The 18,984-nt window shown below is 40.2% G+C and overlaps 1 protein-coding gene across 1 annotated transcript in view; it reads right to left on the bottom strand.

Annotated features, from left to right (window-relative positions):
• Positions 1-18,984, bottom strand: part of NECAB1 (N-terminal EF-hand calcium binding protein 1) — a 194,173-nt gene that overhangs the window by 41,133 nt on the left and 134,056 nt on the right. Inside the window, exon 6 of the mRNA XM_053896109.1 lies at positions 6,683-6,819. Within this exon, the coding sequence (XP_053752084.1) occupies positions 6,683-6,819 (137 nt within the window). The remainder of the gene's footprint in view (positions 1-6,682; positions 6,820-18,984) is intronic.

The raw sequence follows: 18,984 nt of genomic DNA, 5'->3' as shown, positions 1-18,984 counted from the left end.
CGTGCAGTGCAATGCCCCCCGTTTACCAGAACCTGGCATTTCAGGGGTGTCTCCTATGTGTGTTACATACATCCTAACGTTTTGGCCAAGCTGTATTTGCCTTCAGTATAGTCAGCTGCAGTGTCTCTCTCTCTGTCTGTTGTGCCAGGGTTTGGTCCTTGTTTTGTTAATGGGAAAGTCTGGTGCCACTTTGGCATTGAGTTTGGTCAAAGCAGGCATTTACCTGAACTGTGGTCGCACTGATCTGCAAGGCACTCCCCTATATTGTCTACTGAGTGGTTTCTGTTGGTGGGCAGGGCCTGCAGTCAGACTAGATGTCTGCCCCAGTCCACTTCTGGGGCTCCAGTGGAGCTGGTATGTGTGGTTACCTTTCCCCCTCCCCAGGGCAGAAGTAACTTTGGATTTGTATTGGCCACTGTATTGGATTCTTGCCTAATGCCACACCTGTAGCACCATTTTGGACTCCTGCCAAGTTGGATTACAGCAGACGGGTCTGCAGAAGACCATGGGTGTTGGGCATGCTCTTGACAAGCTAGATGAAGAGTGTTTATGCTGATTCCTGAAGGAGTCCATATATCTACTCTGAGGTGCGTGGGAGGGAAATGATGCTTGCCAACTCCTTTGTTCCTGGAGAAGTCTCCCAAAGATCCCTCCTCCTCCAGCACACATTTTGAGATTAGTAAATAAATCTCCTTCCCATATATTCCCTTCAGTTTTCAAACTGCTGCTTCTATGCTGTATCTCAGCAGGAGGGCGGGAACTCAGTTTCTTTGAGGGCAGGAACTCAGTTTCCTATGGCCTTCCAGATTTTTTTTTTTTTTTTTAATTCTAGGTGTTAAGCCCCACTAATTCGAAGAACTAACGAAGTTGAACCACTCTGGTTTTCAAATCCAAATGTTATAGGGGTTCATCTTCCCTGTGTGGGTCCCTTGTGTCTGGGGTGCTTGGTCCAGAGTTCGCTCATCTCCCTCTTCCATGCTTACAGCGTCCCTCCCTACCACAGCCAGTTGAGTGGGTCTATTTGGCTCCTGACTGTATCTCCACCCTTCCTACCACTTTCAAGGTGGCCTCTTCTCTACATTTATCTGTGGAAAGTCTGTTCTGCCAGTCTCCTGGTCATTTTCTAGGTTATTTACACTTATGTGGGTGCTACTTAGGTGCATCTATGAGACTATGTGAGCCTAGGATCCTTCTACTCTGCCATCTTTCCCAGAAGTCAGAGTGAAGAATTTTAGGTTGCAAGTCATTTCCTCCTCAAATTTTGAAAAAGCTGCCTCACTGCATTCTAGCTTTTAGTGCCATTATTTAAAAAATCTAGTGTCTTACTCCTCCTCTGTGTTTGACCTAGTTTTTGGTCTGGGAGATTTTAGACACTTCTCTGTCTCTGGTATTCTGAAATACCATAATGGCATTCCTTGGTGTCAGATTTTACAGTTCATTGTAATGGGCTCTTAGTCTGTTCTATCAACTTGGAAACTCATGTCCTTGTCTGAGAATTATTTCTTAGATAATTTCTCTCCTTTTTTTCTCTATCTGAAATTACTACTTTTCAAATCTTGAACCTCTTGGACTACCCTATAGCTTTATTATTTTTCTTTCTTATTTTTCATCTCTTTTTGAAAATGTCATCACACTTTTATCTCCAAATCTTGCTCACAGGTTCTTATTTCTGCAATCATAATTTCCAAGAGCTCTTTGAGCGCTTTGAATATTATTATTTTTAAGTAGCATCCTTTCCTTAATTCATAAATGCAATATTTTTTTTCTGTTTTCTGAGGGTATTGATGATTTGGGGGGGGGGGAGAGTCTTCTTCTATTCTCTGGATTATATGTTTGTTCTAAGTTTCTTTTTTTGTGTTTGATTTGTTCTCCTGGTTGTCCCTGCCTATTTCAGAGGGAAGAAACAGGGATGATTGGAGATAGAGGCAGGGAGGGAGGGAGGGAGGGAGGGAGGGAGGGATGGGGAGAGAGGGAGAGAGGCGGGGGGGGGGGGGGTGAGAGAGGCAAAGAGAGAGAGAGAGGGAGGGAGGGAGGGAGGGAGGGGGCAATTGCCAACTCACAGCCTCCACTGTAGAGTGGCCTGGCTAGGCCTATTCATTATGGGCACCATAGCTTGGTACTTTAAGTCTTTCTCTTGGACTGAGAAAAGCCAGAGAAGCATCCCCAACTAGTGTATAAGCTCGCTGTAAGTGCTCTGGGTGGGTGTCAAAGCTCACTGTTCGGTATAGAGACTTTCACTTAACGCCTCAGTTTTTAGTATCACGGACTAACCCCTGCTGTGCTAGGTGTACATCTGTTCACCTTCTCCAGAACGAACATCTCTAGGCTTCCTCGAGGAGTCATCACACAGCACTGGGTGGAGCTTTCAGCAATACATTAGGCCTGCCTTCATCCCCACTGCACATGGTGAAGCCAATCCTTGAGCCTTTCTGTACCCATTACATTGCATTTTGGCTTCATACATTGTCTATATTTCATCTTTCTCAGAGCTTCTACATCAGTCATCACTAGATTCATCTTCTTTCCATATTCCAAGCTTCTATCTCGTTGGTTCCTCTATCCTTATCTTTGTAGGTTTATGACTCCTTTTTGTCCAGGCACTGTTAATGCCTTTTTTTGAAAAGTTTAGGGAGGAAGGAAAAGAAATCATGTTTACTCTCCAATCTTTAACTAGACCATCCTATGGAAAGTCAACTTTCTATCAATTTCAGTGGTGACCAGAATAGGAGACTAGATCAGTTATTCTCTATGTTCAGGCTGAGGGAATATGAACTGTCTGAACTTTTATAATTACCTATAAGCTTCCCTGACTTCTGTAATAGCCAACCATCAAAAGGAGAAAAATAACTTCCAAACCTAGAAGGAAATCAGTCATTTCTCTGGATAAAGGAGAACTTTGGAAAATAGAGTAAATTTTTAGATTCCATTATAAAAAAGAAATTCACATATAATTAAACTGTGTTCCCAGAAATCTGGTTTGTGAGGAATGGAGATTTATATAAGAGGACAGGGGCCTCTGGAGGGAAACTTCAGTGTAACATAATGATTATTCTTGTCATTGGCTATTAGGTACTTTCAGAAGACATGGAATTAAAGTGGCTCCCATTTACCAGTATGCCAGGACAGATACAAAGAGTGTTGTAGAACACCATCTGAAAATCTCACCTCTGTGGCATTCCAGCTGTACGCATCCCTTCTCTCTGAAATTGCCATTTTCACATGAATAGACACAGACATTCTGCCCAACATTGCATGTCTAACTCATTACTGCAGGATGACTGATACTGTGTGATTCCTCCCTGGGGTTGATAACTAGACTAGATGCCTTCTCAAAATTTGCTATATTCCAAAGAAGCTTTGTATCCCTAGGTTTCACAAATATTAAGCCTCAAAGTAACACTGATGTTTAAGGGGAAGCAAATTACTATAACCCTGGGATTTTTAATGTTCTCTGCAGGTTCCAGCTGTTGACTATGCAGGGCATCATGGAATCTTCCTTTATGTTACAAAAAACTGATGAGGTTTTGGGTACATTGATTTGACCTCTCCTCTCTGACCTAGCTCTAATTCTTCCCAAATCTTTACTATATACTGTTATGAGACTAATATTCCCTAAAACCTGGGACGCCTGGGTGGCTCAGTCAGTTAAACATACGACTTCAGCTCAGGTCATGATCTCATGCTTCATGAGTTCTAGCACCGTGCTGGACTCTGTGCTGACAGCTCAGGGCCTGGAGCCTGCTTCAGATTCTGTGTCTCCCTCTCTCTCTGCCCCTCCCCTACTCATGCTCTTTCTCGGTCTCTCAAAAAATAAAGAAAAACATTAAAAAATTAAATGTTTCCATTACATTTCTCTTTCATTTACAACCACCAATCTCGGCTCATATGAAATCTAAATGCAGCTATCTAGCTTTTAAGACCTTCTAGGGGTGCCTGGGTGGTTCAGTCGGTTAAGCACCCAACTTCAGCTCAGGTCACGATCTCACGGTTCATGGGTTCAAGCCCCACGTTGGGCTCTGTGCTGACAGCTCAGAGCCTGGAGCCTGCTTTGGCTTCTGTGTCTCCCTCTCTCTCTCTTCCTCCCCCACTCATGCTCTGTCTCTGTCTCAAAAATAAACATTTAAGACCTTCCCTGGCTTACATGCCAGGTAGGTTACTTTCACTGTCCCAGGTCCTCATCCACTGCTATTCTACATGGTTCCCTTTATCTGGGATTCCCTTTCATTCATTCAGTTTCATATATTGAACATGTAGTTGCGCCAGGTAGAGGGAAACAAGGCAGAGCCCCTGTCGTTTAGAAACTCCAAGTCTCATGGGAGAGATAAGTAAACGACTGGGTTTGTAGGTACGTCTAAGTAGAGGGTACTGAGGAAATACACAGTGGTGGAGCAGGAGAAATAAAGACAGCAGTGAAGGTTTCCCAGAGCAAGTGCTGTCCAAGCAATGACCAAGCAAATGGGGAAGAGCCAGCCAGAAGAAAGGAGATGGTACTATGGGGTGGGTGAGAAGACCCATCCCCCCCAGGGAGAATATTCTCTGCCATTAAGTCTACCCTAAATATTCTGCTCAAGTCTTGTCTCCTCTGAGGCTTATTTACTGGTCTCTTACTTGATATCACAGGAAAAAGAGAGCCATCTTTCCTGTCTTGTTTTTTCCCCACCAGTGAGGGCCCCTGGGGTTCTCGTGGCTTTGGTCTATGGTGACCAGCTGATTCGAAGACGAAACTAGGGAGAGGAGACACAGCACTTTTAAACATGAGCACAACTTGCACTCTTCCATCAGGGTCACCAGAGATTCTAAGTTGGATTTATGGGCACAAACTCATAGTGGAAACGAGTTTTTTATTTGCTTTTTACTTTATTTTTAATCAAACCTCCCCAGGTGGAGTATCATGGATTTGGGGTGGGATGTGGGCATCCCTGGGTACCTTAATCAAATCCTGTACAACAGCACTACCCAGATTTACATCAGACCTGTAATAGTTCTTATTCTTCCAGGCTCTGTTTGAACTAGAAACCTATAAATAAAATATTCATGAGTCCTCCAATGTCTTTCAGTTCTGCATTATCACATTCTTTCTCATTAAACACAGCTGCAGCTGTTGGTAGCTTTCACAGGGGGTCAAGGCTAGCCTGTGGCCTGACACAAAAAACAGCTGTTCATTATGTATTCACTATATAGCGGTGTATGTAGAATTCAAGTTTGCAGGAGATGACCATAGACAAAACCCAAAATGCAGGTGAAGAAGGGAAGGGGAGCACTTCTGCAGGCCTCTTCCCAGGGGGCTAATAATTGACTCTAAAAAGGGAGAATCTATTTTGCGACAAGAAAATCTAGACACAACCAAGAAACCAACCTTAACTTCCCGTTTGGAACCTGAAATCAGTATCACTGTGTTTCAAGATACTCCGTTATCCTCTGCTCAAACTTGCGGAACTGGCTGGCTGCTTTTCTAAAGCTCTCTGTTACACCTGCCATTTGAGATGGAATCACTCAATGCAGTGGAAAGAAGTTTATAATGTGAAAATGCTCCACAGATCCATTGAAGAGCGCACACCCATGTTCATCAGCTGCACAAGCTCATTAGATTGGAGATTAGAGGCTTTTTTGTTAGGATTTGGTGGTGCTCACTCATTTTGACATTGTAAACACATGGTTGAAAATTCCACTGTTTCTCTGAGATGTCCTAATGATTATGTATCCATTAATTTGTTTAGAAAAATTGGCCCTACCGAGTACTTTATTAGCAGCCTGTTCAAAAAAGCTACTGTGTGGTTCTCCCTAACTTAAAATGCAAAAAGTTAGATGGCCACATATCTAGGTTTGAAGTAACACATGCAAAAATATGTTGCATAAGCATGAGTTTTGCCAAGCCCTTCTCTAGCTTGCAAGGTATAAACAATGGTAACTCAAGAGAGTACCAACTGCTGGTTGGAATAATTTTTGTCTGCTTTACACATTTCTAATTCAGGTTTCTCTTTAGCATTAGCACCTTTATTTATATAGCTTTTATAATCTCATTACTTATCTTCTCCGTGATATTACTTGGTGGTCCTGACTTTTGAAAACTTTTCCTACCATCCATTTTTCTCTATTTCCTTAAATAAAAAGGCTGATTCTACTCCCAAGTCCCCAGGTACATCCAGTTCATTTGGCCTCTTGGTCTCTTTTCTATCACTTCCACATTTTCACATAATACTCATTTGCAAGATGAGCCCAAATCCCATCAGGAAATTCCACACAATTGTCTTTCACTCTCTCTCCATATTTAACCTTTTGCTTTTCCTAAATTCTTGGCAAGTTTTTCCCCCTTCTGTATGATAAGTATCACTTTGCACTGTGCATTACGGTTTGACTCTTCACGTCTTATTTACGTATTAGATTTTAGCCTCCTGAAAAGTCAGGACTTTGTAAAATGTATCTTTATGTTACCGCAGTGTCTTTTAAAGACTTCTTCATCTATTAAATCCTCAATTTAAATTTGTTGAATAATTGATGGACAGTAAAAGTAGAATGGCCTCTTGTAGAGGAAAATATAAGGCAAGAACCCAACGGTGGTTCCTGTCATTCCATTTAAATTGATTAATTTTCATTTTTAGTTTTCATTAGTTTAAGCATAAATGCCCCACAACTGGTATTTCACAGTAAGTAGCAAGACACCATATGAAAATATTTAACTTGCCTTTCCTGACGGGTTTGCTCCTCAGTAGTTTCCATGGCACATTCCAGAGAATTCTGGAGAGACTGAAGCTGATTCAAGGTCTCCTTCAATAAAAATCGAGTTACAAATTGTTCCAAGTTGGAGGCCTCTTGGTAGTCCTAAAGATGACCAAACAAAGGCAGTTACAAGTATGGGAAGGAAAAAATATCCAAGAATCGTTTTCCCCCATGTACCCAGCAATCTCAGATCAATCCTCGAGGAGAAACAAAGGCAGACATGTCGGCCCTGGAGGCTGGGGCAGAGCTCTATTCAACCACCAGCAGTTGAATATAAGAGCTGCAGAGACCACAGGAATATCTCTCATCTTCCACTGCACATGCATCAACATAAGGAAAAAGGACAAAACAAGCAGAATTATGGAACAGGCATATGTATAAAAGGAAAAGAATATTCTCTGGAGAAAAAAAAAAAGGTTGGAATGTGATTAACTCAGCTTGTTCTGTGCTTCATTTAAGTAACAACCACACCATCATGTATTTTCTCCATTATCAACTAAATGAAGTCACGTTTCAGCAACTGGCTTAGTTCCCTCTTGATGTATTTATTATGCCTGATCTGTATTATACTGAAGCCAAAGGAAATTATGTGTAGTTATCCCCAAACTCAGAAAATGTTAGGCATGGAATATTTAAACAGTTTGCTAAATCTGCTCATGTCCCTCCCTCACGAACCTACCTGAAGCTCAATTGTATCTAAATGCCACAAAAGCACTGTTCCTTCAAACAGCCCCAAGTCTACCCGGAGATCATTGCATACAGAATAGCCGTACTTGCCAAGCTTAGTTTTGGGAGACAGGTGGGCTGTACATGGTGCTACCTGCTGTTCTCTTCTACAGTCTCAGGGAGAACCAGGAAAGAAATGAAAATCAGGTTGGCATGGAATCCAGCTGCCCAAGCCACTCTTTCATGGCATGAGACCAGCCAGTGAAAACTCATTTTCTAGATTATTGGGTGGGAATGATACATACAAGTTCAGCTAAGAAACAGATTTATCTAGCTCTGTCCCTAGATGACTTTTCACAGTTGAAAATACAAAACTGAAAAGAGCGACCGTGACAAGATAATGCCGGAAGTTACGAGGTGCTGGGACATCTCATGTCATGGCTAGAAACTCAGAAAAAACAAGATGTAGTTATTTAATCTCTCTGGGTCTCAGTTTTCTCATTTACAAATCAGGCTATAACTCAGGCATATATTCCATCTCAAAATGGTCTGTGTTTCCACCAACTCGGAATTAGGAAATACTGGATTGTGGCCTCCTGATGGAAATTACTTCGGAATTTTCTTCTGATAGCAGAACCACATACTGCCCTAGAAACCTTCATTTCATTCCTATTTTGAAATCATAAAATGCCTCAATTATCAGTTTCTTTTTGAGTGCATTCTTGTAGGTGAACACAGAAAATTCCCTTATCTACCCTATCTAATGATCCGATTTGAAATATAAAAATGTTCATGCCTTTAAACTCCACCTAAGAAACTAACCATAAACCAAAACATTACATGCTTATAATAACCTAAGAGTTTTTGTGAGTTAATTCAAGGTAAAAACACACCACATATTTAGTTTTATCAAATAGATTGCTACTTAGTAGCAATAAAAACTTCAAAAAATTATTTCTCGATGTGTTTTTTTTTTTAAACTGAGAAAAACTTTCTTTTGAGAAGAAAATGTGATAGAAAAAAAGGCATGTGCTTGATTCTTTCCCCCTAGTCATTTCCCTTCTGAGAAAGCATAGTTTTAAAATAGAATTTATTTAAAACATTTTTTTAAAAATAAAAACAATTTATTAAAATGCCAAGACAGCGTAATGGTGTAGTCAGAGATTATGCCAATTACATTTGCATCTCAGTATACACCACGACTAATCCAAAGCCAAACTATGAAGTTTTATACCTATTTGGAGACAGCCTGTAAGGTGAAGGAAGTGTACATTTACTGAGCAACGCATTGTCCCATCAGCCTGGCTCTTTCCTCAGTTAAATGCTAAGTGTCATGTCAGGATGACAGAACTAATCGCATATCATTGCAATCAGATTTTAGCTTCTTAGACTCAAAGGTCACACCTTATACCACTGTGGGCCTCATGGTGCCTGCAACAGATAACTCACTCAATATTTGATTGTAGAGAAACTCCTCTAAGTCTAAAAATTGATTGCATTAGCTATTGTGGTCTTAACATATTACGATTTGGGTGACGTTTGAGTGCAATACTTAAGGACAGTTAAAATCTGACAACTGGCTATTCCACGGCAGCAAAGTAAGAAGTGATTTCGATACTGAGACATCTGTCTCCCTCTGATGAGAGTTTGCTATCGTCACGAGTGATTCTTCAGACAACATTAAGAGGTGGCACAACCAGCTAGTACACTGTGAATGGCTGATGCCTTGACACTGAGAGGGGTGGGAGATGGGGTTAAGGTTTTGGGGGACTCAGTTCTTTGAGTCAATACAAAGATTGGCTGTTATGTGCTACCACCCCTGGATCATGAGAAAAGAGCCTCTTTCTTTCTTTTCTTTTCTCTTTTCTTTATCTTTATCTTTATCTTTATTTATTTTTGAGAGAGAGACAGAGTGTGAGCAGGGGAGGAGCAGAGAGAGAGGGAGACACAGAATCGGAAGCAGGCTCCAGGCCCTGAGCTGTCAGCACAGAGCCCAACACAGGGCTCAAACTCACGAACTGTGAGATCATAACCTGAGCTGAAGTCTGACGCTCAACTGACTGAGCCACCCAGGTGCCCCTAAAACAGCTTGTTTTCTAATATTCCTGTTTATCCTTCCAGACTCCACTCATGGCACCGCCTTGGTAGAGCCTTTCCTTTCCCTGATCTACCACTTTGCTTCATGGGATTAGGCACACTTCCTTTCCCTTCTCTGTGTTCTGAGCCAGAGGAACTGGTTAATATGCAATTTATCACTGTATATTATAATGCTGTTCTACTTGCCCATCTCCCACATCCCAGGCAAGCTCTTTAAAGGTGGGAAATAAGAGGTGCTTGGGGGGCTCAATCAGTTGAGCTTCTGACTTTTGATTTTGGCTCCAGTCATGATCTCATGGTTCGTGGGACTGAGCCCCATGTCTGCCTCTGCAGGGACAGCACGGAGCCTGCCTGGATTCTCTCTCCCTCTCTCTGTCTCTCTCCCACTTGTGCATGTGCTATCTCTCTCTCTCTCTCTCTCTCCCTCTTAAAATAAATAAATAAACATTAAAAGAACCCATAAAGGTAGGAAATATACCTTATAATCATCTCTGCCTCCAGAATGCCCAGAACAAAGCCCAGCTCATAGCATGGTGCTTAAATGTTTAAAGGGTATGTGCACAACAGGACGCTACCTGTAGATTCAGGCACCAGAGGACGTATCTGGGCATCAGAAACTATTTTTGCCTTCCCCCAGGCACCAGCTGCTTCCCCCTGCCTCTCACCCTTGCCAGGGGCAGACACTGCTGTCCAGCCTGTCTGGTCGTGTGGGCTCTGCAATAAATGGAAATAAAGCTTTGTTCTTAACAGACTGTCCTCATTTCATTTTCTGGACCATGTGTTAGTCTTCTTTCCTTCCCTTCATCTGAATCCCAAGGTTTAGGACTGCAGACCCAGGTGGCATGGATTCAATCCCCCTTTCCTTCTCTGGGACGTGCAGCAGATGTTCCTTTGGAAGGTGGTGGCAAAAGAAGCAGATGGAAAATTAAATAGATAACAAGCTGGAAAATGTCAAAGCCTGGTCCTCTTTATTCTCAACAAATGTGTTGGTTGTGCAGGTACAAAAAGGGGTCTTTGCATGCTGAACTCCCCGAAGACTAGTATGTTGGCTTAAGATACACATTCCTTTGAGCAAAATCCAGAATGCAAGAAACTGGCAGAAAGAACATCCACTCGTCTACGAAAGCAGCAAAAACACGTACAGATGGTACCTGATATCCAGATTCTGCCACTTTTTTCAAAAACAGTTTAGTCCTTTATGTCTATTGGAAAGGTTATAGGCAAATGAAGGTTAATTATATGTTTCTCAGATCCCAATACTGTTTATTCATGTCTTTGACAACTGTCATTTAATCTTGAAGCGGAAATTGTTAACAAACTAGCATTAATATTTCCGTTTGTGCCTTTGGAAAGCCACACTGTGAACAATCCGCCTATTTCTTTTATATGGAGCTGGGACAGGGTGAGGATTTATTCAAGGAAAAACACTAGCATTAGAAGCACAGTCCTTTAAATATCAGGTTTCTTAGGGCACTGCCTGTGCATCTTAATTGTCAGATCATTTCTCAGAAAGCAAGCCCCTGCCCATCAGGGTGATGGAAGAGTAGAGATCCCGGCTATTAACCCACCATGAATCATCTGAGTTAATTAGGAAAATCAGAGCATCAGTCTTCCCTGTTTGTATTTGCCCTACATGAAAGTTAATCAGGTCGGTGACATCCAGCCTCAGTGTCTTCTTGTTTATGAGATCAGATGCAATCGGACTTAGCGGGGAGGGGGGGGGAGGGGGGGAGGGGTGAGGGCTTCTGACTTCCTTTTGATCTAAGCCCCTGCAGCTATCCCTGTTCTTGTGTGAGACGTCTGTGCCTGCTTCTGTAACAGAAAAACTTCACTTTTACAAGGATAAGGTTATCTTTTTCTTTTTCTACTCCCCCGCAAACTGTTGCCATTTAAAAACAGTAACTGGGGGCGCCTGGGTGGCTCAGTTGGTTGGGCCTCCGACTTTGGCCTAGGTCATGATCTCACCATTCCCGAGTTCAAGCCCCATGTCGTCGGGCTCTGTGCTGACAGCTCAGAGCCTGGAAACCGTTTCAGATTCTGTGTCTCCCTCTCCCTCTCTGCCCCTCCCCAACTCGTGCTCTGCCTCTATCTCTCAAAAATAAATAAACGTTGAAAAAAATTTAAAAAATAGTAGCTGGTTTACACTGCTTTATCTATGTCCTATTTCTTTAGACATTCTTAGACTTTGATTTTAAATGACTTTTCTTTTAAACTGGGAGAATACTATATCAAATTTAACCCTTAAAAAATAAAAAATAAATAAATAAGTAACTGGTCCTTAATTCAGAGTCTTAGAAATTGACTGAGGTTAATTCCAGATAGGTCTTTAGAAATTTTAGAGAGCAAAATGAGAGATTACAATATTTTCACATGCAGATTCCCAAGGATTCAAGGAATTATAGATTTGCAGGTTAGTGAAAGAAAAAAACAAGGCTCTAATCGTGGAATAAAATGTTACTAAATAACCAATAAATTTCAACAATTTTGAAGCCCCATCTTAACTAGCTATTCTATAGTTTGAAAGCAGAAAATACTTTGGAGATGAGTCGTATAATTTAACATCTTTACAATGGCAAACTCCACTGTAGAGGGCTCATGTTGAAGTTATCAAAGATTGATTTCATGTAGGCTTCTTTCCTCTGGCTCCTGCTATTGTTTTATTTTACAACAGGAGACTCTAACAAGAACATAGGGCCCCTTGAATGTCTATGCCCAAAGAAGAATCTCATTCTGCTGCGAAGTGATCTTCTTCAAACAAGTGGAATTTTGGCAAAACCAAAAAAAAAAACAACCCCAAAACCTGCATTTGAAGGTGGGAGAGTCGGCCCAAAATGAGGGTTAAGAGCTAACACATGAAGTCTTGGGTCACATTCATCACATCTAATAACACAGTGTGGTGATTAAGAATCTGGGTTTGAAGACAGTTACACATAAGTTCTAATCAGTGTTACGCTACTCAACAGGAGTGTGAGCTTGGGGAAGTATTCAACCTAAGTCCCTGTTTCCCTCACTACAGGTAAGAACAGTCCATCTCATAAACTAGTGAGGATTGAACGAAATAGAGCCTGTAAAGCACATGTCAAGCACATGCTAGCACATGTCTAGCTTATAGTTTCTGATAAATGTTCATCATTGCTATCAATCCGTTGGAGTACGGATATTACAAAGTGTAATGCATAGGTAATTGGCTCAAAATTCACAAGGCCTGAACTTGAATGCTGTGAAAACAGTTCACTTCAGAATTTTGCTGGGATAATTATAGGTTGGTGTTCAGTGTGTAGCAGACTCTTCACAAATACTAATTTTTTGGAGTTCCTTCTACGTATATTTTGTACTGCACATCTGTTATCTTTCTTATTCAGAAATGTGTAACTTTTACACACATATTTCTTACCATATTGAAGCTGTGACTCATGGGATTCAAGCTTTGAGAAGGGTCAGTTAAAAATGTGGATTTCAGTGGATGCAAAAACTCTCAACAAGATACTAGCAAATCGAATCCAAAAGTACATTAAAAGAATTATTCACCATCATCAAGTGGGATTTATTTCTGGGATGCAAGGCTGGTTCAATATCTGCAAATCAACCAATGTGATATATACCACATTAATAAAAGAAAGGATAAGAACCCTATGATCCTCTCAATAGATGAAGATAAAGCATTTGACAAATTACAACATCCTTTCTTGACAAAAACCCTCAAAATAGGGACAGAAGGAACATACCTCTATAGCATAAAGGCCATATATGAAAGACCCACAGCTAATATCCTCAGTGGGAAAAACTGAGTGCTCTCCTCCTGAGATCGGGAACACAACAGGGATGTCCACTCTCACCACTGTTGTTTAACATAGTCCTACTCTCAGAAATCATCAACAAAAAGAAATAAAAGCATCCAAATCAGCAACGAGGAGGTCAAACTTTCACTCTTTGCAAATGACATAATACTCTATGTAGAAAATCTGAAAGACTCCACTAAAAATTACTAGAACTGATACATGAAATCGGCAAAGTCACAGGATATAAAATCACCATTTGGAAATCTGTTGCATTTCTATATACCAACAATGAAGCAGCAGAAAGAGAAATCAATGAATTGATTGCACTTACAATTGCATTAAAAACCATAAAATACCTAGGAATAAACCTAACCAAAGAGGGAAAAGATCTGTACTCTGAAAACTATAGAACACTTATGAAAGAATTGAAGAAGACACAAAGTAAAATGTCTATACTACCCAAAGCAATCTACACACTCAATGCAAGGCCTATCAAAATAACACCAGCATTTTTCACAAAGCTAGAACAAACAATTCTAAAATTTGTATGGAACCAGAAAAGACCCCAAATACTCAAAGTAATGCTGAAAAAGAAAACCAAAGCTGGAGGCATCACAATTCCAGACTTCAAGCTGTATTACAAAGTTGTAGTGATCAAGACAGTATGGTACTGACACAAAAATAGACACATAGATCAATAGAACAGAACAGAGAACCCAGAAATGGACCCACGACTATAAGGTCAATCAATCTTTGGCAAAGCAGGAAAGAATGGAACAAAGACAGTCTCTTCAACAAATGGTGTTAGAGAAACTGGACAGTGATATGCAGAATGAAACTGGACCACTTCTTAAATCATACACAAAAACAAATTCCAAATGGTGAAAGACCTAAATATGAGACAGGAAACCATCAAAATCCTAGAGAAGAAAACAGGCAGCAACATCTTTGACATGGGTTGGAGCAACTTCTTACTAGATGCATCACTGTAGGCAGGGAAAACAAAAGCAAAAGTGAACTACTGGGACCTCATCAAAATAAATGGCTTCTGCACAGCAAAGGAAACAGTTAACAAAACTAAAAGGTAATTGATGGAATGGGAGAAGATATTTGCAAATGACACATCAGATAAAGGGTTAGTATCCAAAATCTATAAAGAATTTATTGAACTCAACACCTGAAAAACAAACCAGTGAAGAAATGGGTAGAAGACATGAATAGACACTTTTCCAAAGAAGACATCCAGATGGCTAACAGACACATGAAAAGATGCTCAGCATCCCTCATCATCAGGGAAATACAAAGCAAAACCATAATGAGATACCACCTCACATCAGTTAGATGGCTAAAATTAACAACTCAGGAAACAGATGTTGCCGAGGATGTGGAGAAATGGGAACCCTCTTGCACTGTTGGCGGGAATGCAAACTGGTGCAGCCACTCTGGAAAACAGTGTGGAGGTTCCTCGAAAAATTAAAAATAGAATTATCCTACGACCTAGCCATAGCACTACTAGGAATTTATCCCAAGGCTACAGGAGTGCTGATTTGTAGGGGCACATATATCACAATGTTTATAGTAGCACTACCAACAATAACCAAATTATGGAAAGAGCCCAAATGTCACTCAGATGATGAATGGATAAAGAAGTGGTATATACATACAATGGAATACTACTCGGTGATGAAAAAGAATCAAATCTTGCCATTTGCAACAATGTGGATGGAGCTGGAGTGTATTATGCCAAGTGAAATAAGTCAGAAAAAGACAGGTATTATATGTTTTTACTCATATCTGGAATTTGAGAAACTTAACATAAGACATAGGGGAAGGGAAGGAAAAATAAGTTGCAAATAGAGAGGGAGGCAAACCATAAGAGACTCTTAAATACAAAGAACTGAGGGTTGATGGGACTGGGGGTTCAGGGAAAATGGGAGATGACCATTGAGGAGGACATTTGTTGGGATGAGCACTGGGTGCTGTATGTAAGTGGTGAACCATAGGAATGACTGCCAAAGCCAAGACTACACTGTATACACTGTATGTTAGCTAACTTTACAATAAACTATTTAAAAAAAATTAAAAATCTAACTACCCTATGACCCAGAAATTGCAGTACTACCTATTTATCCAAAGGATATACAAATACCAAGGGACACATGCACCCCAGTATTTATAGCAGCATTATCAACAATAGCCAAATCATGGAAAGAGCCCAAAATATCCATCAACTGATTAATGGATAAAGGTGTGGTATACATTACTCAGCCACCAAAAAGAATGAAATCTTGCCATTTGCAACAATGTGGATAGAGCTAGAGTGTATTATGCTAAGCAAAAGAGGTCAGTCAGAGAAAGACAATTACCATTTGATTTTACTCATTTGGAATTTAAGAAACAAAACAGATGAAGATAAGGGAAGGGGGAAAAAACAGAGGCAAGCAAACCATCAGAGACTCTTAACAACAGAAAACAAACACTCAAACTACTCCTGAAGCCAATACTACATGTCAACTAATTTGAATTTAAATAAAATCTTAGAAGAAAAAAGCCACAAAAGCCAACCAACCAACAAAACAAAACAAAATGTGAAGTTCACCTGCAAAAGAAATTAAAAAGTGTTTCTATTCTTGATTTATTTCTCATCAAGGATAGCACAGGGGACCCAACTTCTTGCATTCCTATTTATAACCTCTGAATTCTTTAAGCCATATCCTCTTCCAGATCATTTCATTTTCCAGAACCTCTTCAAAATTCCTTTTCAGTCTCTAACCTGATTTTATTTCCTTTTCCCTTTTTCTCCCCCAGATCTTTGTATATATATGGGTGAAGCCACCATAAACCACCACCTAGTCACCTGGGCCAATTCCCTTATTTTGCATCACAGAAGTGTAGAACCTAGAAAAATCATAACAGGAGGATTTGGGGAAGATGGCCACATTGGTGGCATAGCTTTTGAAACTCCTGGAATCCACTCACAAAGGCAGATAAGAACAGATAAGAACAACAACAAAACCCCCACCACCAACAAATACAACAAAACTAGATTTGAAGGGATTATCATGAAACTCAGATTACAAGTGGGTAAGAATAAAATCACTGACAGATACAAAATCTGCACGTCATGGTACCACTGGGTATACAGGAAGAAACAAAGGGAAGTAATGGGCTGTGTGACAGACCCGAGGACAAAAGGACTCCAAGACAGCTAACAAATATTCACTAGAAAGCATAATTAGCTGACTTGAGAACATCAGCTAAACCTGGAAAGAGTTTTATCCAAAAGTGGGTGAACATAAATATCCTAGTAAAGCCTATAGGGCTGGAACCATGGAGGACCCGTGGACTCTTAAAATCAACTAGCTAATACTGTAAGCTAGGAGGGCCCCACATTGAAGGGAAACTGTGGGGAGTCAAATCAAAGCTGAGCAGGACAGGGTCACAGAGATTTTAAAGAAAAGAAGATTCACTTAAAAGGAGGGAAGAGTAACAGAGCCAGGAACTCTCAGAGGGAAAGTCACTAAATTTTTTCAATACTACAAGACAGCCTCTGACAAAGGAGCTCTGTGAAGCCAGAAAAAGTATTATGTACATAGGCATCTTTTAAAAATTCAGGAAAATTAATATTTTTTAAAGTGGGATACAGAAAAGTATTAAGCTTCAATTTTATATAATGTATTATAAGAAAATGGAAATTAAAGAGCAGAACACCGTTACTGCAGACAATGAAAGCACACCAGAAAGACAAAGTTCACAAAACAGATGAAAAGTATATCTAAGTATTTTAAAATGAGAAAAGAATGGAGAAAAGAAACTGAAAAAATGAAAGAACAACAGGAATCAGATTATCTCAGAAACAAGGTGACAAAATTCAGAAAAGAATTAGACACAGAAGAAAATTATTTCAGAAATTAAGTCTAAATTAGAAGGAACACAAGAACACATAAACATAACAGATAATACCTTAATACATAAAAATAAAAAGGAGGCAGTTTTTTAAAAATCAAAAGGAAATAAGGAAAAGCAAAAAGACTGGAGAAAAAATGACAAATATTGAAGACAAAGAATACTCAACGCACTATAATAGAGTTCTTTTTTTTTTTAATTTCTTTAATGGTTATTTGCTTTTGAGAGAGAGAGAGAGAGAGAGAGAGAGAGAGAGAGAGAATGAGCGGGGGAGGGGCAGAGAGAGACAGAGACACAGAATCCGAAGCAGCTTCCAGGCTCTGAGCTATCAGCACAGAGCCCGAAGTAGGGCTCAAACTCACGAACCGTGACCTGAGTCGAAGTTGGACACTCAACCAACTGAGCCACCCAGGTGCCCCTAGAGTTCTTAAAGAAGTACCGAAACCATTATAGGAACAGTGCCAACACTAGACTCTATTATTCAAAAATGCTTTAATTATTTTGTTTTTTTTTTTTTGAGAGAGAGCAAGCATGAGTTGGGGAGGGGCAGAGAGATAGGGAGAGAAAGAATCCCAAGCAGGTTCCACTCTGTCAGAACAGAGTCTGACTCAGGGCTTGATATCATGACTGCGAGATTATGACCTAAACTGATATCAAGAGTCAGATGCTTAACTGATTGAGCCACCCAGGCACCCTAAGAATGCTTTTCTGAAATATGAAGACTTGAAATTAGATATTCAAAGTGTGAAAGGTGAAATAAAATGAAGTCATGGATGTCAAGGGTTGTAAAATGGAAGCGGAAGATCAATAAGGAGGTGAGCCTTATGCATACCATCTCATAGGCGGAACCATGAACTTTTGAACTGGGCCAAACCACAGATAATCGAGGATTCTGCAAGAACACCTATAACTTGCCACTGTATGAGACTCTTGCTTAGTGATAGCCTTAGCAACTAATTACGTTTAGGTAAGATTAGTGTTCTGTACCCAACATCAATCAAAATTCTTTGTAAACAACTTATAAGGGCATTATCATTTTGTCATTAAAAATCCCTGAATCTTGTTCCCTAGGGGACACTATTTGGATTGCTACCCAAATCTGTATACCCCAAATGGCAATTCTTTGTTCCCAAATAAATGCTTTTGCTTATTAATTCCTGCCTATTGAGAATTTTAGATTGACCAAAGCACACCATATACCTAAAAATATTAGCTCAGAACAAACATCAAGGCACATTTCTATAAAATTATTGGGTTTTAAAAGCCAAAGAAACAAATTCTTTGCACACTTAGACATAAAGAGCAAATGACTTGTGGGGTTAAAAAAAAACAAACAAACCCAGGGGCACCTGGGTGGCTCAGTTGGTTAAGTGACTGACTTTGGCTTGGGTCATGATCTCACAGTTCGTGGATTCAAGCCCCACATCAGGCTGTGTGTTGACAGCTTGGAGCCTGAAGCCTGCTTTGGATTCTGGGTCTCCCGCTCTGTCTTCTTCTCCCCCGCTTGTTCTCTCTCTCTCTTGCTCTCTCTCAAAAATAAACATTAAACAATATTAAAAAAAAAACATCCAAAACTGGATCACCGTGAGACTTTCCAAAAGCAACATTTTTATGTCAGAAGAAAGTGAACTGCACCATGAGAAGGCAATCAGCAAAATCTAGACTATGAGCACCTCTCTAAAGAATTGCAGGGTTATCTGTAAATTCAAAGAGATGTTAACACACATTAAAATGGGTACAACTAAACTAAAGATTTTAGAGACGAATATCAGTGTGATGAAACCATAATACCATGCAAGGGAATGATTACTAGAGGAAA

Source organism: Panthera pardus, unplaced genomic scaffold (assembly GCF_024362965.1).
Source record: "Panthera pardus isolate Hobbes unplaced genomic scaffold, ASM2436296v1 HiC_scaffold_7, whole genome shotgun sequence".
Taxonomy (NCBI): domain Eukaryota; kingdom Metazoa; phylum Chordata; class Mammalia; order Carnivora; family Felidae; genus Panthera; species Panthera pardus.
This window is presented reverse-complemented; position numbering and strand designations above follow the sequence as displayed.